This window comes from Syngnathus typhle, linkage group LG12, assembly GCF_033458585.1.
Source record: "Syngnathus typhle isolate RoL2023-S1 ecotype Sweden linkage group LG12, RoL_Styp_1.0, whole genome shotgun sequence".
Classification (NCBI taxonomy): Eukaryota; Metazoa; Chordata; class Actinopteri; order Syngnathiformes; family Syngnathidae; genus Syngnathus; species Syngnathus typhle.
This window is the reverse complement of record NC_083749.1, coordinates 4,839,618-4,861,304: the sequence shown is the minus strand read 5'-3', so window position 1 is coordinate 4,861,304 and position 21,687 is coordinate 4,839,618. Positions and strand designations below refer to the sequence as shown.

The window sequence follows — 21,687 nt, the reverse complement described above, 5'->3', positions numbered from 1 at the left end:
GAACGTAGGATGATTTGTATTGTTGTATTTTGAAACAAGGCCGACCGGGGGACTTTTGTATTTACAAAGTTTTAGTGTGTCGTATTGCTGAATATAGAAAATTATTAAAAAGACACATGTAGTTTGTTTTTTCTGAATATTTCAGATCTCAGCTCAGGCTAGCTTAGTGTTGTTTCCGACCCCCCCCTCCGCCCCTCCTTCGATTTTGTGACTTTGTCTTGGCGGTAATAAATGTTTTCTTGTCCAAAGCACGTCTCCTGTGTGTACAAACTTCACCTTAACACGATGCTGTCAGCCCATACATTTTATTCAACAATTTTCAGACATATTAACACTAATATCATTCAGATTCATAAAGTATTGGTGATGCAAAGTAGACGCCGGAAGTAGCACTTTTTTTAGCCCTGCGGTACAGTGGTTTGCGAATATAGCAAAATGGAGTAGAAAATACTGCAATAGCTGTCAGTTCTGCATACGCAATAAAAATCGACACTCAGCGTAACACTGAAATGATTGTGCTTGGCTTATGGCTTGTACTTCCTCTCACAATTCTCTTTGGGTTGGCGACACGGCACGGATTTTATAATTGCAAGTAGCAAGAGACAAGTCATACTTTCTGTGTAACACTTAATTGTCTGCTACTTAAGGCCTAGTGTTTTTCCATATAAATATTTTGCTGTTTTTATGACGTTACTGACTGTGATATTACAGCCTAGAGATTGACAACATTTTTGATTTATATACAAAGAAAGGTTCTGGAGCAAAAACAGAAGAGTGGCAAGCAAAGGAGTGTAACACTGTAGCATTCAGAGACAACAAAATTCGTCCTGTCACGTGATGCCAGTTTGAACTCAACTACTTGACTAAATTGCACCATATTCTAATTAGTTGAGATGCGCGCACACTGGTGGTATCACACTGTTTGCTTTTTTCCATTCATATCTGAGCGCTCGATTAAAAATCCTGACTTGTATTATCAGTACGCACAGTGGCGTGTCTCCAATGTACCACGGCGCTCAAGATGCCACTGGACTAAATTGGCGACTACGCGTGTCCTGGCTTCTACTCCTACCGCCCGACCCGGCGGCGCCACAGCCTCCTGATAACAGTCTTGCAACGACGACATTAGTCAAGAGGCTGTGGGTCCGCGATGGGCATGGTGTGCAGTACCTCGTCCAGCAGCTGCAGAGCACGGTGGAGGTGAATCTCGATCCAGCAGGGTGTCTCCTTGATGCTTTGCCGCGGGTAGTCGGGCCCCCAGCCCTTGACAAAGCTCATCCGCAGGATGCACAGCCGGCGCAAGTCGTCCACGCCGATGCCCGCCGCCGCGGACAAACCTGCGAGAAATAATATATCTATGAAGGGGAAATTTGACATATCTAGTATTGTATGGTAAACAGAAAGGGACCAAGCAAAGAGCCTTGAGGGACACCTAGTAGCAATTTGTGCGAATGGAAATTTCAACTATGCTTGAAACATTTCAGGAGAAATACACTCACTGATTGCGGGAGCGATTCCGCCCACGGAACCCGGGCCGGGTATATTTCCGGCCACGGCGGCTGCCTGGGCCGCCGCCGCCGCTTGGGCAGTAGCCGCCTGCTGCTGCATCTGCCTATGGCACTGACGCAGGTCAAACACCTGGCGGAGACAACACCAGCGGGTTGAGCGAGAACTTGAGCGGACCACGAGGATGGCGCGAGGTTCTCGTCTCACCTTGATGTAAGCGCTGGGGTAGATCTTGTGGACGGCATCCCCGGGGGCACGCCCCGCCTCTCGGTCCAGGTAGTAGCTCTGCACAAACACGGCGTGGTCGCTCAAGCAGCGTACCCACACATCTCCTTCGCCTTTGCATTCCAGCTGAACGCCTTTGCCGATATGAAGCCTGAGAGGCAAAGCAAAAAAGGCGTAATTATGCAATATTGACTTTAATCGCTTGTATAAATATATAATTGCGTCTCCAGAGTGGCTGCTCACACTTTTTTTTTTTTTCCAAAGACAGGAGGAGGTAAGTCAACTTCTCATCTAGTGCAACACAATAAAGCAGCACTTTTGAGAAGAAAAGCAGACTGTGTATTGGCATGACAACAATCAAAGTTGACATCCACCTGACACACTTAGCCTACTGAGAGGAGTTAAATTTCACCCTTGCTGTTATCTACTTCCAGCTGTTAACAGCACCAGTTGGGTGACAATGTGCCATGTATTATTTGTACAGTTGCCAGGGGCCTCAATAAGGTCAGGCAAAGTGTTGGGCCGTGTCAGAAAAAGTATGCGGGACGGCTGTCAAAGACCTTTGGTTCGAAAATGCCCAATTTTGTCAACCATTAAACGTGGATGTGGTCAAGAACCTGGCTCTCTCAATGTTTTCCGTTCTGTGGACGTTGCTGAGCTGGCCCAGGCAGAAGCGGTCGCCTCCCGAGGGGTCCACGTAACCGTCCACCGTCACTATCGGGCACGTGGAGGGCACCTTGAACGTCTCGCCGACCTGGACGTCCATCTCAAAGTACGCGATGGAGCACCAGTATTCTGGAGCTGCGACAAAGCGGCGAGCAGTTAACATTTGTCCATGACATCTCAAGAATAATGATTGACAAGAAAACTCACCGGGGTGATTGGATATTGGTGGTTGGAATGCTATTTCGTTGCTAACAGACCCTGTGGAAATCACAGAAAGGGAAGCGGTGAAATAATTCAGATTCTGATTTGACTAATTGATCGACATTTTTCAAAGAAGCCGTGATTTTCTTTTTCCCCTTGTGCCTCAATAAAAGATCTGGTACATTCTTATGTCAAAATATGCAAAGGATGAAGAAAAGCAACACACTTTCTATTCCGCTTCTTGCACTCTTCGTCGACTCGCTCAGTTATGGCTTTTGTTACCATGACAACCAAGGCAGAGTTAAAACTGCAGCTCTGCTTTCGAGCCAAGTGTCACTTTTTACACAGCGGGTCGACTTTAAAATATCCTGAGCAAAATAAAGAGCGAAAATAGGGAACATTTCCAAAGACGTACAGTAATGTCCTGTATGAGGCATGGGCGTATGGTGCTGTAGGTGGCCATTTTGATGCGGCACCGCAGACGTGAAGCTGCTGTTTCGGTTCCAGTTGGAGGTGGAATCTGTAAACGAAAGAAGCTGTCAAACTCACTGGAGACAATCTCGCCTGTTGAAACCCCCGAAAGCCTTACTTGAGGGTCCCGCGCCAATGGCGGAAAATGCGGATGTTGCAGCCGAGCTGCTGCCCTCTGTTGGCGGGAGGAGGGCGGGGCTACCAAAGGTGTCTGGCGGGCCCGGCCTGGACGGAGGATGCTGGATTGTCTGCAGGTGGCTGTCGGCGCTGGGGTGAGATTGCTGATTGTCGTAGTCGTACTCGTCTTTTACCATGAGTGGACCTGTTGAGCATGAACAACGAGCGCACCGAAGATTGACGACAGCGATGTGACAAGTACAAACACGTCGAACAACTCACCTGTGCTTGAAAGCGTCAGTCCTGATAAGTCTGCAGAGAAATAGAGAAAAGACTCCATGTTTAATCGAAAAGCTCATGGAATTTAAATAAATCTAAATTGCCCAATTACTTGGATGGACTTTTTTTGGTGTGTGTGAACTTACCGATGCCTGGCGAGACCACTCTCTCGTAGTGGTACGGATTGACGCAAACGTTGTCACATTTGAGGTCAAAGGCATACTGGCAGTATTTGACATGTTTTAACTCGTTTTTGTGCAGATCGGGCCAGCGCCACAATCGCGCATACACAACGTGAGGGAAACCTTTACGTCCAGCGACCTAAAACAACAACATCTGTGTTATGATTTATTCAAGGCCATAGCAATAAAATACTGACCTGTAGGCGGCCGTCCAATGTGCGCTGTATGGTCACACATTTGCTGGGATGCGCCCCGTTGGTGGTGATGGCCGTGATGAGGGAGTCCAGCTCGTCTTTCTTCTCCTTCAGCTTCTTGACCAGGCTCTCGATGGCCCGCTTGGCGAAGCTCTCGCTCTCCCCACCTTGTCTGTGGCACATCAGGCTGTGCACGATGCTGAGGCAGGCGTCATTGCTCGTGGGGGTGTTGGCGATGGACATCCTGCTCCTTAGATTTCAGCCTTCGGGGAGGCTCGCTCGCACTCTCTGAGTCGATACAAAGCAGGTCTGGAAAGCTGAGACACGAGTGAATTATTCATACAATGGATGTGAAAGAACACAGAGTCTGTACAATCCTATTAAATACTCCTCAATTAGTGCATAAACTTGATTTAAGATTGCAAATACCGCAAAGGCCCACAAATTCACATTTCAGCATTCGTAAACTTGCCTACTAACACATTTTGAGCATGAATCTGACTGCACGAGTTCAAATGGACATCAAATGAGTCGTCCTGCACACCTGGAGAGTGACCCTTGCACAAATACCAACACTTATCAGCGGAAAAACGGCAAATGTTGGTGTTTTTAATCAAGAAATAATGTTTAAAGTTAGCTCCTTCCACGCAGTCATCATTAGAAGTAAGCTCCGGGGTAGCGTGAAGCTTCCAAAGTTATCCCATCGTTTGCTTAAGTCCTTCTTGATTTACATTAACAACGCTACCGTTGTACAACAAAACCCACGCCGAATACATACCAAATCATCTACTTACAAACCTAGCGTCAATAAACATAGCACCGTTTCAAAATAAGCGAACAAACAGGTAGTTTTTGAAATTATGATAGGAGTGTCGCAAGGTGTGTACATTGCTAGCCTAAATGCTAGGCTAAAGCAACTTCGAGCTAACTAACCTTTCTTGGTGGACGGTTCTTGGAATGGCGGTTACTGGGGTGCGGTTGTTTCGAGCGTGCTAAGAATGTTTTTTAACAGTAGTCCAGGGTATAAATGGCGACCCATACGAGGGGTCCGCGAAGTAGCACGTTTGGGGTACAGCTAGCTAGGTAGTCGCCACAAAAATAAACAAACTCCTCCCCGCCCCACAGGCGTCATCAATGCGCTCGCTGGCGTCAAAATCAGACAAAAAATAAATATACACTTTTTTTTTTGGTCTTGTTTATAGTATTCACCAAGAAAAATAACATCCACCTTTGCTTATTAAGAAAAAAAAAAAAGCACGGAAATATTTTTTTCTCCTTGGGATGTGCTTTATTTGTCCTGATATGTTGAACAAGTATACTAGAAAAAAAACTTTTTCTTTACAGATAATATGAAAATAAGTGCTTCTTCTGGAAAAATGTCCATTCATCAATCTATACCAAACTTTAGATTATTTAACATTGGAAAAAGTTCACCACATACAACCAAGTAAATATTCCACAACGATGAAATAAATTCAGAATTAAAAAAAAAAAACATGAGTCCCTATTTACTTATGTGAAATGTGGGACTGCTTAAATGAACGCAAAGCAATTGGACATGAACATAGACATATTTTAGACATATTTTTCAAGAATAAATAACATTCACATTTGGAGAATTTTGCGTCTTCAATTAATGTTTATGGATTGGAAGAGGATGAACATGGAAACTATACAAGATACGATTCAGTCCCGAGTCTTAGAACTGTGATGGAGATGTGATCACTCTATCACCATGCCCTGTGCAAATTACAATAAAAAAATAATTCAAAGTATCAGTTTTAAAAGGAAAACACATCAGGATTACTTTGAATGTGTCTCGGACTGAAATCAAATCTAGTTGACATCCACTTGGCCTACTGGAAGCAGAGCGCTGATCCTCGGATTGTTTCCACCGAGATATTCCTCCATCGTTGTTATCTACTTCCGACTGTTAACGGCCCCAGTGAAGTGATGATGGGCCACATATTTTTTTTTCCATTCATACGGTTGCCGGGAACCTCGATAAGGTTGCGTGCGGGGCCGAGTCCGAAAAAGTAAGCGTGAGGGCTTCGAGGTCAACCTGAGGGCGGGGGGTCGCCGAAAGAACGCTGGCGACGGGGACCAGGAATCTGACACCACCCTCTCACAAACGTTGCCACTCGGAGCGGCGTGCCGGCCTGAGTGACGGCCCACAAGACTCCAGGCTCTGACACCTCGTTATCGCCGAGGCATGGCAGTGGGCAGAGAGGCCCGCCAGGCATGTGATGCAAGGGGATGAGTGGGATTAAGCTTGTCAAGCAAGCGGTAATCAATAGATAAATCCCATCAAATCTATTCATTGTATCTGTTTATTTTCCATACTATATATATAATTGCACAGGTATGATCGACGGATGAAGGTCAACTGAAGCATTACTGAATTATCGCTAACATTGGTTTCCTGGAATCTCACATGTGGAGAAAACATCGAAGGTTTTGTCCTGACAAAAAATAAATAATTTTCCAATCAATTCCATGATATTAGATGGTTACATAAAATGACATAAAATTAAAAAATAACAACTGGAGATTTTCATTGTTAAAGTGTGACTATGTGTGGATACAACAAGGGATATGTTGGAATCCATCGGTGCACAGTCTCTATCTCGGATTGAGTGTGTGTGTGTATGCGTGTGCGTCACTATCGACAGCCACACTCTGCCACTACCATGCCCTCATACTTGTGGTTGAAGGTGATCACCCCGTTATCGTAATAAAGTAGCGATATGGGCTCCAGCTTAGTGGGTACACAGCAGGCACGCGATGCCCTCTCCGGACTCTTCACGCTGAGCAGTGTCTGCACAATGGCATGTTTGGTGGGTGAGACCTCGGAGGTCATGGGCGGGCTGCAGACTCCGTTGCACATGTAGGCCTCGTAGCCTACCGGCTGGATGATCCATGAGTCCCAGCTGATGTCTTTAAAATCCACAAACAGCGGCGTTCTCCTGCAGGTTTCACCTTTGACACCACGCCGGATGCGAGCGGGGGGTTTGTAGAGAAGCTTCACTTCGTCCTGGTCACGGTTGACAAACGGCCAAAGCGGATTCTGCTCTGTGTTCTCGGGACGGGCGTTATCGTGTTTTTTGGGCTCGTCCGAGAAAACGATCATCACCGCGTTGTCTTTTCCCTCCACGTTTCGCTGGATGTCGACAAAGACCTCATCCCACATGACCGCCTCCGGGTCTTCAGTCCCCAAGATGGCAACGTGGACCTCCAGTTTATGCATCGCGACGCCGTACTTCTGCCAGAGTGTAACGGCATGAGTCAGGTCCAAGGACACCCAGCTCTTATCTTTGGCGTGGATGTGCTTCGTCACCAGTTCCTCCAAGTCTCTGGACTCCTCCTCTTGACCCCGCCTTCTCACCTCTTTCCCGACTTCCTTGGTCCAAACTACGCCATTGTGCACTTTGTAAATGGTCACCTGGCACTCCAAGGGTCTTTGGGCTCTCTGGACGAGGGTGAAAAGGCGAAGCTCGGCTACGGCGATGTGCTCGTGGTGGGGCACGGAAATGTTGAAGAGCAACGGAAATGTCCTTACGCCCCTGACTGTCACTCCGTAGGGGGAAGAATCTGAAAATATCAACAAGTATCTCTTAATACTGCCGGTTTTAAAGTCTTGTCATTGGGGTGACACCCTCTACATACTGGGACTTCAACTCTAACCCTTAATAGGGTACCTTCATTTAAATTTCCAGATCAGTACAGTGAGCCAAAGACTCGTCTATTGGGTGGTACTCTCAAAACAACAACTTTATCGGACTAAACCTTTAGGGACAAAGATAAATAGAAATATTCTTAAGAACAGCTATTGTACCCTTGACTCTTGATTCTTACATCTTGCAAACATACCCCAAAGTGACAGAGATAGCGAGTAGCTTTGAAGGATACGTTATTACTGAGAGTTTAGTGAATCTTGAGGTCGACAATGACTTATTAAAGAGGCAGTGCCATCAAAACAAAACTCAGTATCTGGGAAAATCAAATCAAATCTTCAAGGCTATAATAACTTCTCAATTGGGATGTTGCCCTAGAAGAACTGAGATTGAATTCCGCATTCCAGATTTTGGTTTTCAGGATTTAAACTCTACAGGGAATATTTTGGGGTATTTGGGGTGGTACTCTCAGAGAAGCTCCGTTTGGACCCATGAGACTTCAGTATCTTTGATATCTAATATTTAGAGGCCAAACAGTTTTTATAACCATCCATTTCAGAACTTTAACAAACCTCCATAATATTATAATATTATAAGATTTTGTGTGTGTGTGTACCTTCGTTCTTGAAACTGCGAACAATGCTGGCGGAGGGCACGGCCGTGCGGTCATTGGCGAATCGCTCAAAGAGTTCCAACATGTATTCTGGTGGTTCCTTCGGGAAGACCTGGGGCTTTTGCTCCACTTGCATCTGCCCGGTGAGGTTCAGGGTAGACAGAAAGTGGCTGAGAAAGTCGTGCGCGTCAAGCAGCGCATTGTCACGCTCATCTCGAAGCAGAGAAGGCCTCTGGGGACGACTTTCGGACGGCCTGACGGGACTGCTCGAGCTCAAGGCGGTCAACGTCACGAGAAAGACACTCAAGGAGAAGATCACAGACTCGAGGGTCATGGTGTAAGGTTATCCAAAAAGTAGCAGATGACAAGATGTGAGTGGAAGGATTCGACCGGGGTCGGCGTCGAGGCCAAGACAAAACAGCTTCGCCCTTGTCGATGGTGTGCTTTGGTTCTGAGGGCAGGGCTATGTTGCCCAATGTGTGCTGCTGACATGTTTGGAGATGTCATCAGGGTCCTGCTCGGCCCTCCTCTAAAACACCCCGACCCACCCCTTGCATGGCACTCTTACCTTCTCGTTTTGACAATGATGTTGAATGCACATTCCAGCAAACCTATCCAATGCTAAATACAAAAAGTGGTCATGTGACTGCCATTTTCTAATAGTTATTTACTGTAATTAATACTTGACCTCTGACCTAGCAAAGATTTATAACTGTAGCATGCAATGTTGTAAAACATATGTAAGTTTCAAACTTCATCGTCGAGCGTTAGCATAGGTTCGCAAAACAAATTACATATAGCGCTTTCCAATTTTGTGGAAAAATTCAGATTACATTGTCGCCATAGGAACGGAACTCTGTCGTAAAACAACATTATTAACTTTTTTTTCTAAAGGCAGCTCTTGTATTGGAGCTCGTTAAATTATGTTGATTTCTCAGGCTTTTATGCGCTATCAGTAAAACAAAATGGTAAAATACAGCCCATAATATTGCATCCGTACCTCGAGGAGCTTCGCCAATGATAATTCCGACATAATCTGCTGCTGAGTCATTGCTGAGTCACCACACTGTAGATGCCTTTAGTAGCAAAGTCATTAAGCCTCCCCCAAGGAAAATATTCCCGCTCACAATAGTCTTCCCTTTGTCTCGTCACAAATAAATCATCCTCATATTTGGAGATTAATGGCTCGAGGGTTTAGTTTGTCCTATAAGCCTTCTCTTTAGGAGAACCAAAGAGCAACAATAATAACTCATTCTTAGGCAAATAAGAAAAAGCGCACCAGGGAGGGGGGGGATTCCGCAAACATACACCAAGCTCCAATATCTTACCATTTATTGTACGATAAAGATTGCTGCTGTGCTGTTTTAATACCCTGAGAGGATGCGGGAAGGCTTCCGCAGTTCATCAGCTTAATTCAAGACAAATTAATTCAATGAGCTCAATTAGGTGTTTTGCAAACAGGCAGGGGGGGGGGGAATACAAGGTTTTAATCATGGTAATCCGTCACTGTTAAACGCGATTAATCATGTCCTATTTTGAAATTAAAATGGATAATAAAAGGAATTTTTCCAATTAATTATGCCGACATCAGAACAGACTAAATCATTTAGAAATAAACAGAGGGTGTTTGACTGTATTAAAAAAAAAATCTTCCAATATTGCATTATTACGGTTGGCCTAGTCTTTTTAAAATTACAGGAATATTTTTGTGAGTCCAACTGAGTTCTTTTTCCCTTTTGCCCGTGACCAGGAAGTGATTTAGTATTTTCGAAATGTTGCAACCCAGTGACTGCCAATTACCATAAGCAGCTTCGCCAAACAACACATCCTGCTCTTATAACCCAAATCGGTGACTTTGCTTTTAATTCTAATTAAAACCATTAAAAGTCTCTCTTGGAACGTTTTTTTTTTTGTTTTGTTTTGGCTGTAAAAGATAAGACAGATAAAAATGAGAAATTCTGCACATAGTTTACTTTCATTCAACATTGCAATGCAAAAAGGGAGCGAGCGGCTACAAACCAGATTTTGTATTGAACGTATAGGACCATTGATTGACCTCAGATTTGTAACATGGCTATTATATAATAAATATCACAATATAAATGCATCCATTTAGCTTATTAACAGTCCTTTTGTTTACACATTTACACATCTCAGCTCAGGAATCAAAGATGGACGGGGGCCAGTTTGTGAGTAATCACCTCAAATTCATAATTATTTATATTTTGAGTAATTATTACCAGAATGGAAACTATTATTGATCTATTTTGGCAGTGATACAACACCACCCTTGACAATCAGACTCGCGGTAATTCTAATATATATTTCATAGCAGATCCAAAATATCTGGAGGATAATATTTCATTTAAAGATAGATTTTTTTTTCGTTTTAATTAATGAAAAACTACCATCTTAATCTCATTGAAGTGCTTACGTGTGTGTTGAAACTAAATCGTCTTTGGAGTCTTACACCTACCGCCATTTGCATATTTCAGACTACTTTACATGATGCTTTTTAACATGATCGTCCTTCTATATATGGGAATCCCATCCCATCTATGAACAAATAAGCATCTCATAGATAAATATTTGGCACGTCATTTCCTAGCATCAAAACAAAAACAACTACTGGAATTGTTGGTATGACACGTCGGCTCGATTTGCATAAATGTGCATGTGGGCCACGAGAGCGAGTGTCTCTACCGCGTGCGGTGGTGTGGGACTGTTAAATGACCGCGTTGTGGCGTTCACACCCACGAGTCCAGCGGCGGAGGTTTGTTATCCATGAGGCCCACGGCGGGCCTGCCAGCTCGGATGAAGTGTTTCCTCTCGCTTATCGCCTGCGCGGGGGTGGGAGGGACAGATATGCAAACGTTATTGGACGTGGCGTAAACAAACAGGCTGGGCGACACAATAGTGCATTAGCGGCAGTAGTATGCAAAGTATGCAAAATCGAAAACACGTCGGTGCCTTGAGATACAAATTTTAATTTATTCCGTGATCATGCACAAAACACAAGGATCATTTTTTCCCCCACTGGAATGAATTTCTCACCCAAATTGGATAGTTTAAAAAGAGTTAATACCACTCCAAAATATTATACTTAAGAAAAAAAATCATGACGATTAAAGTGAATTAAAAAAAATAAACAATTTTGTCACAGTGCATATTAAAATGAATAAAAAATAAATATTATTTTATTCTTTAATATTCCATTCTTTGTAGAGGATAAAGAATACATGATTGAGAGTACTGTAACATTGTCTGTTCACATGTGTTGCTTCATCATTTGTGTTCCACCTAATGGGTCCAATAGTGTAACACAAATACTATTTGAAGTTAGCATTAAGATAGCGGACTGCTATTGGGTTGAACAAAAAAATAATAATAATTCCAGCTATGGCTAGTATCTAGAAAAAAAAAAAAAACTCATAAGTGGAGTCACTCATATCTCAAGGCACCACTGCACATGGAAATTTGGTATGATAAACATTATTTTACCGCAAGAGGGTCTCTTTCAACAACAGGTGCCATTCCATCTTCCACTCTGTCGTTTGGCTCTAAAGTGCCGGAAAACACATCTGAAAAACAAATGCGGTGCATCGGAATAACGTACTAGTAGTTGCGATAAATGGGAATAAGCCATCTGATGGAATTTTGGTGTTATTGTTAGGTTTCATTGAATTTATTATAAATGCCCAAAGTTGTTTTGAATGCCTTAATACCATGACATGTGACTTACTCCCACTTCTGAACTCTGGCAAGCAGCCAGTCCAGTGCTAACACGTCTGTGCATCAGTGACCTTGCTTTCACGCCTCCCTAATAACTTCAGACCCCCCATCTGGTCTGTTTGAACTCCGCTTTCTCAGCGCTCATTTCGCTTTGGTCGAAGATTATCAAATAACATTTGATATTCATGAAAAAGCTGACCTTGGGATTTGTCCATGAGAGGCAAAGTGATGTCATCGCCGCTTTGCTTCACACTTTTTTTTTTCGTCACTGCGGTTGTTGTCGGCTTTGGAAGGAAAAAAAAAAAAATCATAAAAGAGAACTTTTGCTGCATTTACAATAAAGAAGAGCTGTATATTACGGAAAATTGAGTTTTTAATGGCTTGTGATTTGCCGAGTGCTTTCAAGAGTGAACTGTTTAAAATTGTGCAACAATATTAGAGATCCATAATATAACTTTAATACCTTAAAGTGGCTTTTATTCCAGCCCGCCTTGTTGAGGGTGTTCCTCAGGTCCTTGTAGGTCCAGATAGTCTGAAGCACATGGGAGGCTGCCCTGGTTTCACGTGTTGATTGACTGAATCAACAAACCCAAAAAAAAAGCATTTATCACCCGGCTAAAACGAAAAACCCTCATGAATGGTTCACCTGGACCTGCTGATGGCCACCAGTTTCTGGATGGCGTGTCCGTGAATAAGCGCCCTGGCGTTCTCCTGGCTGTCGGTGATGATCTCGTGAATGGTGTTGAGGAGCGACACCACCGTGTCCCCGTCCAGATTTTTGGCTGGTCGCTGTTGGCCGCACGGCAGGTTGGCCACCAGGTCCCTCAGGGCGTAGCTGCCTACACAACAGTGGGATGAAAAAACATTCTCAAGCGCACACAGACTCAAAATATAATTTCCAATCGTTAATTAATAAGAATTATAATTTCATCATAATAATTTAATTGAGCCAATTCAATAGAAGCTAGCTAACTAGCAAACTAAGAACTAGCTCACAAATATAAAGAGATATGTTCATAACTATATTTATGAACATAAATCCTAGGAAGAAGACCTTACCTATGAGATCTTTATTCCGTCTATCCATGGCCAGGTTACGGAGCGCGATGGCGACCGCTCGCACCACCTTGTCCACGTCGGAGCGCAGCAGCTCCACCAGGATGGGCAGACCTTTCTCTTTTCGCACGGTGGCTCGAATGTAGCTGGACCACTGTGAAGAGAAAAGAATGGTTTGAAGGGGATTCGTTGGTATGTGAAGAAGCGAGCGTGCGCTTACGGTCCAGTGGCCGGCGGCGAGGTTCTGCAGGGCTCCGGCGGCCGCCTCCAAGGTGTTGGCATTGTGGCTGCAGCCGAGTAAAGACAGGTAAAGTCTCACCACCTCGGGCTGGTACAGCATCTTCAAACCTGTGATGATGAAATGCATTTTTTAGGATGTAAAAAAAATGATAAATCATTTGAATTTTTTCTCCACCCTGAACAAAGGCAATAGAAAGATTATGATTTTTTTATCGGGTTACTCCTGCTCACAAACGCTTCTGGTTGCTTGCCAAAAAAACAAGCGCAACATGTTTGATTTACATTGGCGGGGCCTCAGCGTGGGATGACATCTGCACTCATCTCATTCCAGACACATTTTAAACGTCCAACACGACAAAAGCTATTTGAACAATAAACTAAGGGGTGGAAATTGCAGTATATTGACGGGGCCGGGAGGGGGGGGGGGGGGGGGGGAGATAGTGGTGGTCTTTCAGCTGCCGGGTCGTTCCGTTGCAGTAATGCAAGTGTCCTCGAGCGGGGCAGGTGCCGAGGCGTGGTCTTGCATTTCAACGAGTTCTCGCTCGCAGCTCACCGCAGCGCCATGCATACAAAGCAAACAAGCGAGCCGGCCAGTCGGCCGGCACATCTGTGTTTGATAGTCACCTACTGTACAAAGGTGACGATAGTTATTATAATGTTTAAATATGCGGTCTGGAATTCTCTTTTGCTTCCCACACAGATCAAATAAAATGTCAGAAAATGGAAATATAGAAGAAAAATGTACTGACCATGGCTGAACCACTCTTCTGAAGAGCGTGAAAGAAAGAAAAGACAAATGTTAAGAGATAACAGTGGACGCTAAACATTCGATAGAAACTCTCAGTGCTTATATGCCTTAATTAAAAGACATTATTATTGACAATCTATGACGTCATTACTTTCCCCATCATTAAGTAATCTAATTTTGTCTGACCTCTACCAAGTCAGAGGACAGGCACACATTAAGGAAATGACTTTACACTGCAAAAAAAGAAGTTGCATAAATTTAAAAAAATATATATATATAAAAAGTTTTTAATTAATTGATTTATTTTTTAATGTAATATTATTCCAACCTGAAAAACCTCATCCTTTGCTATTACTGAAGTGAAGAAACAGCGAGATGTGCCCCTCTGCAGTTTGGCAAATGAATTTCCCGGAAGCGTGGAATAATAATGTCAATCAGAGGTTATGGCCTGCACCAACCTTTGGGTCTTTTCCCTCCAAAGCAGTCAGGCTCGTTGTTCTTCTTCCGGTGTGGCGCCACCGACCTCATAATCTGCGTGACGTGAGGTTCCTGCAGGCGCTCTACACCCGGCACCTCCTTATGCACGTGGTAGGAAAGGTTGCGCAGGATGCACACGCAGTTTTCCACCGACTAAAAAGAGGAAGATAAGGGACAAGAAGAATTGTCCTCTGTTAACCGTCGTCAATGAAATGTCTCGTTAATTTGCCTTCCTGCAGCACGGCGATATAGCGCCTGCCTGCTTGCGGAGCGCATTGCACTTGGCAGCCTTGGCGCATAGTCTCAATTAACTTGATGGAATGTGATGCTTTAATGACACATAAAAGTAATGCTTCCTGACTTAGAGCCAATAGGATTTGCACATTTGCTCCCCCTCCCCTCTGGTAGCTGCATCCAAAACAACATCACTGCAATGAGATGTGACACTTCCTGCCCCCCTTCCGAGCCCCTTCTTTTATTCTCTGGCATCAACTTCCATCATTTGCTAGCCAACTCTTAAAGCAGCAAAACTGGGGTAAGAATCACACGGTGACCCGATATATCCAGCAAATGGTCAATTTTGCCAGCTACTTTATCTATCCTCCATTTTCTTGTCCTCTTTAGAGCAGAGGTGAGCTGGAGGCTAACCCAGCTGGCTGTTCACAAGAGAAAATGGACGCGTCGCCAACCCATATGTCATCGGGTACTGATGAAGGCTGCCGATACCAGCCACCGATACTGACATCAAGAGAGGGAGATAGAGGGGGGGATGCGGCGGCACTGATTTATTTCAACATGACTCTTTATCATCGTTTTTTTTTTTTTGGTCGACCGACCTTGTTATCCGTGTCCTTGTTGACCACAGCCGAGTGGAGGGCGTGCAGGAGTGCATCCACGAGTCCTTTGCACTCCCTGAGCCGCTGTCGGGCCTCGGCTCCGTCCGAGCTGACGTTCCTACGGCGACGACACGGTCTTTCATCAAAAGCGTTCGCCTCCGAGAAAATCCTTATCCATCGCAAAAATTTAACGGCCGCCTATTATTCATCGCTCGCAGGCAAGCCAAGGTTACCGCAGACATCCCGACGTGTTCTTGAAAACGGTGGTCCACTCGGCGCTGTGTCGCTTTGACGGCTCGCAGGGTTCTCGTCTCCAGCCCGAGTGGGGTATGATGATTTCTTCGTTGAGCGTTTGCAGGCCGTGGTTGATGACCGTCATCTTGAGGGGTTCGTGCGACGAGAGGTTCCACAAGGTACCTGGAGGCCAAGAAGATAAAACGCTTGTGGATACGAGTGACTCAACCTACTAGTTTTTCACGATATTAAAATTGTACCTGTGACCAATTCTTTGACCTCCATGCTGCTCGTCTTCCTCAGCAGTCGGACCAAAGCCTGGATGCCGTCGCAGTTCCTAATGGCTATTTTGTTGTTGTGGTCCTTCCCGTAAGATATGTTCCGCAGCGCTCCACAGGCCTTGCGGTGAACTTCGGGTTTAGGGTGGTCCAACAGGTCCACCAACATGGGCACCCCGTTGAGTTGGCGGACCTCCAGCTTGATGCGGTCGTTCTCGTAGCACAGGTGCTGCAGGTAAGCGGCGGCGTTGGACTTGACTGGATCCATGGGGTGACCCAGCATGGAGATGACCTCGTGGAGGTTGGGGTCCCTCCAGCGGGGGTCCCTGCGGATGCTGTCCAGGCTCACCATGCTGCTGCGCTTGTGGGGAAATTGCAAGGTCTGCGCTCGGCACATGGCCTGGAAGAAAGGGTTCAGGTTGCCCTCCAGCTGCGCCATGAAGGCTTCGTCGTAGCCGCTTCTTGAGGAACGCAAAAATAGATTCATCCAACAACACGTTGATAGTCGGACCTATTGATAAATATGTGGGGATGTGACAAACCTGGTTCTCGAGGGCTCCCTGAGGAGCTCCATGGTGGTAATGGGCCTCAAGTTGTGAATCCCTCCCAAGGTGGCGTAAGTCGCCGCCGGGTGGTCGTTCCTCATGTCCACGGGGTTGTCCGACTGATCCCCGTTGTCACCCGTCGGGCTGCTGAATCCCGCCGGAGCGTAGCTGTCCCTCAGGAAGGGCAACGTGAAGTGCGCCCCAGGTTGGAAGTTCTTATTTGGCCAGTAGCCGCGGAGGGCGCTGCTGCCACGGGACAGGCTGCCGTAGCCGGCCCGTAAATCCCCCCCGGGGGCTCTGTAGCCCTCAGGGAGGGCGTAAAGCCGGTTGGCAGGCTGAGGATCTGTAGTCTGAGGAACCGGCTGAGTGGCTGTTGTGATGGGTGCGCGAGAAGGTTCAGCGTCAGGAATCGGCTCCTCTGCGGGGGGGTTATGCTCGACTCGGACTGGCGCGTCTGACGGATGAAGGTTCAGCTCTTCTGGCTTCTGGTCAACTTCCTGATCCGCAGCCTTCAACTCCTACAAACCCAGAAATGTTACAGGTGGGCAAAGTGTGGAGCGGGAGCCACATAAGGCCCACTCCATTCCATGTCCTGGCCCACCGGATTTTCATTAGCAAGAGTCTTTTTTAAGAAATTTCATTATTCATGAATAATTCATGAGTTCACTTTTTAAATATTTTTTAATTAAAAAATTTAATTGAATTATCTTGCTTGTTCATTTTGCATGCACACTTTAATTATTTTTTTTAATCATTAATTAAATGCCTCACTTATGTGTCTGTTTTAAAAATCCAATACGCCCCTTGACCCCAAAAATGTACATAGTTCAACATGGGAAACATTTGAACTGTACCGTGAGCTCCTGCTTATTTCCCATAACGACAATCTCATCTCATCATCCTGCCTCGCTTAATGCGTGCTCCCGTTAATTAACGAGACCCTCTCTGCTGCCAAGGAGTAATGACCCCATCTTAATTGAAAATAAGTTTATGTTTGAATCTAATGAAAATGTCAAGGTCCAGCCAATGTTCCATAGACGATGAAAATGGACAAATATGTCTGCTTTTAGATTTTGATTGCCGGGTGAATGCTTTGCTTTTACACCAGTTGGTTGCTATGGCCACCGGCGGGGGTCTTAATTAGCCTCAATGAAAAGTCATTTTATTGCGCTTTGCTCATATATCACAAAATATTACCAGGAAGGAAGTGACGTCAACACAAGTGGACTTTAATCCAGTTTAAGGAACTTGAATTAAGTTCAGTCCAATTTAGTTCAAGTCGTCGGACTGATTTTGATTTCAAATGCAATCAGTCACGAGTGAGCGCTCACCTCTATGTCGGTCTGCAGGGGTGTGTCAGCTTCGGTGGAGCTATCGTTGGTGGAAGTCATGGCGGAGGCGACGGACGTGTCCGCTTCGTCGTTGTTGTTGGTTGACGGCAAATCGGCCGCCACATGTTTCACCTGCGAGGGTGACAATGCAGGAGGCCCCTCTGAGCTCTCCTCCTAAACACACACACATGGATGAGCAGTTGAGGGATGACAGCTCAGCAGCATTTGAAACATTCCCTGTCAGCACAAACACATTTTGCAATTGGACGGATAAACATTGGGAAAGTGATGTTCTTCCTTTTCGAGGCATAACAAGCGATTACTGAACTTTCATACCGAAGTGTATAAACGTGTCCTTTCGCTGCACTTTGCCAAACTTTGCACAGTGATTCGACTGAGCACAATTCTTTTCTTTTGATAGCAATTCAAAATGACAGCCAACATCTTAGGGCTGCAAGAAAAGAAAAATAATATCTTTTTTTGTTTTTTTTTTCCCAAAGAAATAGCCAACCAACTATAGAGCAACGTTTGCATAGCTGACTCATCCTTGTTTTGGGGAATGAATGTAAAAATGCAGCTTTTTTTTATTTTTTTTTATTTTTTTATTTTTTTTTTAAAGAAAGTAGAAGATGATTTATTTGGTGGTTTATCACAATTGAAGGCCCATTAAAAATGATTTCAATTGAAGCTCCTGAGGAAAAAAATTGAATTAAAAAAAGTCTTTGGACCTTGGTTTTTATGGGTCAAGTTGAGGGCATGTTAAATTAATTAATTAATTGTGTCTACCGATGAGGATTTAGAAAATCCTTGCCGATCAATGTTAAATAGGTGTCACTTTTTCGTGATGTGTATGTGGGAGGAAAACTTCTAACGAGTTCATCCTTATCTGATTGTCTGCTCCACTCATTTCACTCTTGACAGCCTTTTGATTGCATCCGTTGAATATCGAGGACAAATGATCCATGACACCATTACGGTGGGGGATGATTAAATGTAGTAAACGTAGAGTCTAAGATATCATTTCCCGGACAAATGTGAAAAGAAATAACACCTGACAGCTCCATAAGAAATATGCTGCATTGATTTTATATTAAGGCTGAGTGCGATCCATCCAGCAGATGGAGCTGTGGCGGGGGGAAAAAAGGGACTCGTTTGTTTTTATATGCATTTAAATTTAATACAAGCAGGCACAGCACAGGTGAGCAGTGGCCAACCATTTTGGATTTTGGCCTGTTTTACTGCTTTGTTTGTGTCTTGCGATTGGCTCGTGACCATTCCGGGAAGTCTGCCATTTTTCTCACCTAAAGTCAGCTAAGGTCAATTGAAAATGCTAAAAGCATCGGTGTCAAACATGAGGCACGAGGGCCAGATTCGGTCCGCCGCATCATTTACCGTGGGCCCATGAAAGCAAATCATGTGCATCAACTTTAAATGGGCAAAATGCCAACCCTAACGAGGACAAACTATAGGAAAAAAAATGGCCGGCTTTATAATGAGACTGTTCAATGTGAGGTTTGCTGCCAGAGAAAACAGATTGAAGGTGGTCATAAAAATGAAATAAAACAAAATCCCACTGGACACAAGCAGATTAATGTGAAATTCATCATTTATATGCACAGAGGCGCAATAGAGTGCACAAGCGTGCGGCTAAAATGCTCAAAGCTAATCCAATCCACCAATTCCGCTCCCTCTCTCAGTCCCTTCCTCGCTTCGCGGCTCTAAAGTGGCCAACTCAACTCTGCTGCATGACAAAAAAAGAACACAAGAGCTTTCACTTCTTCCTTTCATCCCCTCAACCCAAATGTGGAGATGGAAGTATCTTGTAACCATCCGACCCAAAAAAACTCCAAGGGTTGTTTGATTGGGTATTTCATGAGAGGGAGGGATTTTTTTTTTTATCTGTGGACGGGATGATGAGGGACTGGTGGGGCGATGACGTCTGGTCAGACAAGGGCCCCTCTTGTCCCCTCGGTCTGATGAGTCAAGCTCCGGAGGGGACGCCGGGCCAGCTCTGAGTCAAAGCTTATTCAAATAAGCCACTGCAGCGTCACTAAAAAGTCCAAACAGGCCGAGACAATCCCTCACAATCTGACAGGAACTCGGAAAAAACAAATGGGGAAAAATTTGGAAAACAATTTTTTTCCCTCCAGCTCAATATTACGATTTAACGTGATTATTTTTTTTAAGTCCTTCATGTATTTTTTGTCATTGCTGATGCTGATAAAGGAAAATTCGGAGGATTTTTATTGAAACCAGCTGCAGCAAGTCTATTCGATAAACTTTTAGTATCCAGCTCAAGGGCACGGCTAACATATAAAACCTCCAAACTCAGCATAAATCCTAAAGAAAAATTCACGCATATTAGCTTGAACAGCCGGTCATGGTGTCATTGTTCATTTCACTCAAACGCGATGATGTCACAACTTGTTTCCTTGCGCCGCCATCCGTTGATTCGCTCACGTCGAGCGACGTACACGCCTCCGACGTAACAATGCGGGAATTCGGAAACAAAATTGGACCTTGACTGCCTCGTGGGGAAGCAAAGGATCTGTCGTCTAATAAGCCGTGAAATTAATTAGAAAAAGCTACAATGCATTTCATGAAAATTAATTAAATGAAGAATTGTGGAAAATTGCCTTTGGAGTCAGTAATTATTATGTTGGCAATTTAACTCAAATCTACTAGAAAAGAAGAAAATTAATAAAGATTAGTAACAGGAAATAATAAAAAGGATCTTTTTAAATTGAATTAAAAAGTAAATATAAAAATCAAATGTACTGCACTTTAAATAAAATTTTCAAAAATAAATCAAAAATAAAAATAATAAAAAAAATAAAAAAAAAATTAAAAAAAGAGATATTAGTACATTTTAATGCTAAGCATTCCAAGTCGCAACGTAGATGGTATGTACTGCCATCACAGCCCACTCCATAACCCAACACACATACAATGGCGTCTTTTTCTGCCCTCCCCTGAGCCAAAAGCCAGTAAAAGTTGCCATTGTTGCCACTTTGCTTGGCCTACCCTCAAATAGTTAAATGCTGCATGGTCAGATTTAATGTGATACATCATGGCAGCACACTCACCACACAATGTCCAGTGCATGTGTGTGCACTATTTTATTCCTCCTTTCCATCGCTACCTATTGGGTCAACATCTCATGACACAATTAAAGATCAGCACCCTGTATTTCTTTATGCGCTCTGCGCACACACGCACACACACGCACACACACACACAGTTGATGAAGATGTGAGCATCATGCCCTACTCCTCTTCCTCCTTCTCCTCATGCAACACAAGGAGACTGCATCGAACAGCAGGCAATTGACGCCTCCTGCATGACAGAGGCACAATACACGCTCCCATCTCTGCAGGAGAGGAAGAGGAGGAAGAGGAGGACACACACACACACACACACATGTACGTACCTCCTTGACTTGTGCAGGCATGGTGGAACCTCCTTCCCCTCTCCCTTGCAGATTGATGCACGAGGTGCCTCCTCCTCCTCCTCCTCTTCCTCCTTCGCTCCTCTGCCTAATTCCTGCCTGTGAGCATGTAAGGCAGTTCAAACATCATCCAGTGCACACACACACACAAACGCACACACACACACACCCTCCCTCTCTGCTGCACACCCTCCCTCAGCAGTACGCACACTTTGCAGGCAGACGCAAAGGCATGCACACATTTTGTCCAACACAAATGATGAAGGGGTGGGAGTTAGGGGACCCCACCTCCTCCCCCCTCCACCTCCCTTCTTGATATGAGCTGCAGTTAATGCGTGCGCTATTAGCGAGGTGCTGAATCCACATGTGTGGAATGGCTCAGGGTAAGTGCAAAAAAAAAAAACTACCCTTCAATCTGCTCACACACACGTAGGAGCAATCAAATTCACACACACAATTACACATAGTTACACACACACTAACACACAAGCTTCCCGAAGGGTTCGCAAGCAGATGCAGCTGGCGCCCCGGAGATGCCCGCTCTAGTTTGGTTGCGAGGCAGCGAGGATGAACATGGCAACTTGCATCCATGGAGAGGAAACACAACTTGCACGACGGTCATCCCACGCATCAA

The 21,687-nt window shown here is 44.7% G+C and overlaps 3 protein-coding genes across 4 annotated transcripts; all 3 read right to left on the bottom strand.

Moving 5' to 3' along the window:
* Positions 1–289: 289 nt before the first annotated feature.
* smad4a (SMAD family member 4a) lies at positions 290–4,960 on the bottom strand. 2 transcript variants are annotated; one of them, XM_061293262.1, is made up of 11 exons: positions 4,775–4,960; positions 3,845–4,158; positions 3,612–3,786; positions 3,469–3,498; positions 3,188–3,391; positions 3,014–3,118; positions 2,605–2,655; positions 2,349–2,532; positions 1,714–1,882; positions 1,500–1,638; positions 290–1,337 (listed from the first exon to the last, which is right to left on the bottom strand). In XM_061293262.1, the coding sequence occupies exons 2-11, from the start codon at positions 4,082–4,084 to the stop codon at positions 1,126–1,128; spliced, it is 1,509 nt and encodes a 502-aa protein (XP_061149246.1). In that variant the 5' UTR covers positions 4,085–4,158; positions 4,775–4,960; the 3' UTR covers positions 290–1,125. The 2 variants fall into 2 exon arrangements, with proteins under 2 accessions (XP_061149246.1, XP_061149245.1); XM_061293261.1 differs by having other exon boundaries at positions 1,500–1,882.
* Positions 4,961–5,150: 190 nt separating this feature from the next.
* On the bottom strand, positions 5,151–8,567 carry LOC133163612 (bone morphogenetic protein 10-like). The gene is made up of 2 exons (XM_061293670.1): positions 8,132–8,567; positions 5,151–7,432 (listed from the first exon to the last, which is right to left on the bottom strand). Exons 1-2 carry the CDS (start codon positions 8,460–8,462, stop codon positions 6,504–6,506), a joined length of 1,260 nt encoding a protein of 419 aa, XP_061149654.1. The 5' UTR covers positions 8,463–8,567; the 3' UTR covers positions 5,151–6,503.
* Positions 8,568–10,179: 1,612 nt separating this feature from the next.
* On the bottom strand, positions 10,180–21,056 carry arvcfa (ARVCF delta catenin family member a). The gene is made up of 15 exons (XM_061293568.1): positions 21,036–21,056; positions 17,606–17,779; positions 16,272–16,792; positions 15,712–16,190; positions 15,451–15,634; positions 15,218–15,335; positions 14,363–14,534; positions 13,906–13,923; positions 13,137–13,264; positions 12,920–13,070; positions 12,507–12,699; positions 12,324–12,435; positions 12,060–12,144; positions 11,630–11,709; positions 10,180–10,968 (listed from the first exon to the last, which is right to left on the bottom strand). The coding sequence occupies exons 1-15, from the start codon at positions 21,054–21,056 to the stop codon at positions 10,876–10,878; spliced, it is 2,529 nt and encodes an 842-aa protein (XP_061149552.1). The 3' UTR covers positions 10,180–10,875.
* Between the last annotated feature and the right edge of the window lie 631 nt (positions 21,057–21,687).

Coding starts and splice junctions, on each gene's coding strand:
- LOC133163612 (XM_061293670.1), bottom strand. CDS start 8,462: ATGACCCTCGAGTCTGTGATCTTCTCCTTGAGTGTCTTTCTCGTGACG. Junction 7,433..8,131: donor TCGCAGTTTCAAGAACGAAG/GTACACACACAC, acceptor TGATATTTTCAG/ATTCTTCCCCCTACGGAGTG.
- arvcfa (XM_061293568.1), bottom strand. CDS start 21,056: ATGCCTGCACAAGTCAAGGAG. Junction 16,793..17,605: donor CCCTGCAGACCGACATAGAG/GTGAGCGCTCAC, acceptor CTGGGTTTGTAG/GAGTTGAAGGCTGCGGATCA. Junction 14,535..15,217: donor ACAAGGACACGGATAACAAG/GTCGGTCGACCA, acceptor TCCTCTTTTTAG/TCGGTGGAAAACTGCGTGTG.
- smad4a (XM_061293261.1), bottom strand. CDS start 4,084: ATGTCCATCGCCAACACCCCCACGAGCAATGACGCCTGCCTCAGCATC. Junction 2,533..2,604: donor ACCAATATCCAATCACCCCG/GTGAGTTTTCTT, acceptor GCTTTGTCGCAG/CTCCAGAATACTGGTGCTCC. Junction 1,883..2,348: donor GAAAACATTGAGAGAGCCAG/GTTCTTGACCAC, acceptor TTTGCCTCTCAG/GCTTCATATCGGCAAAGGCG.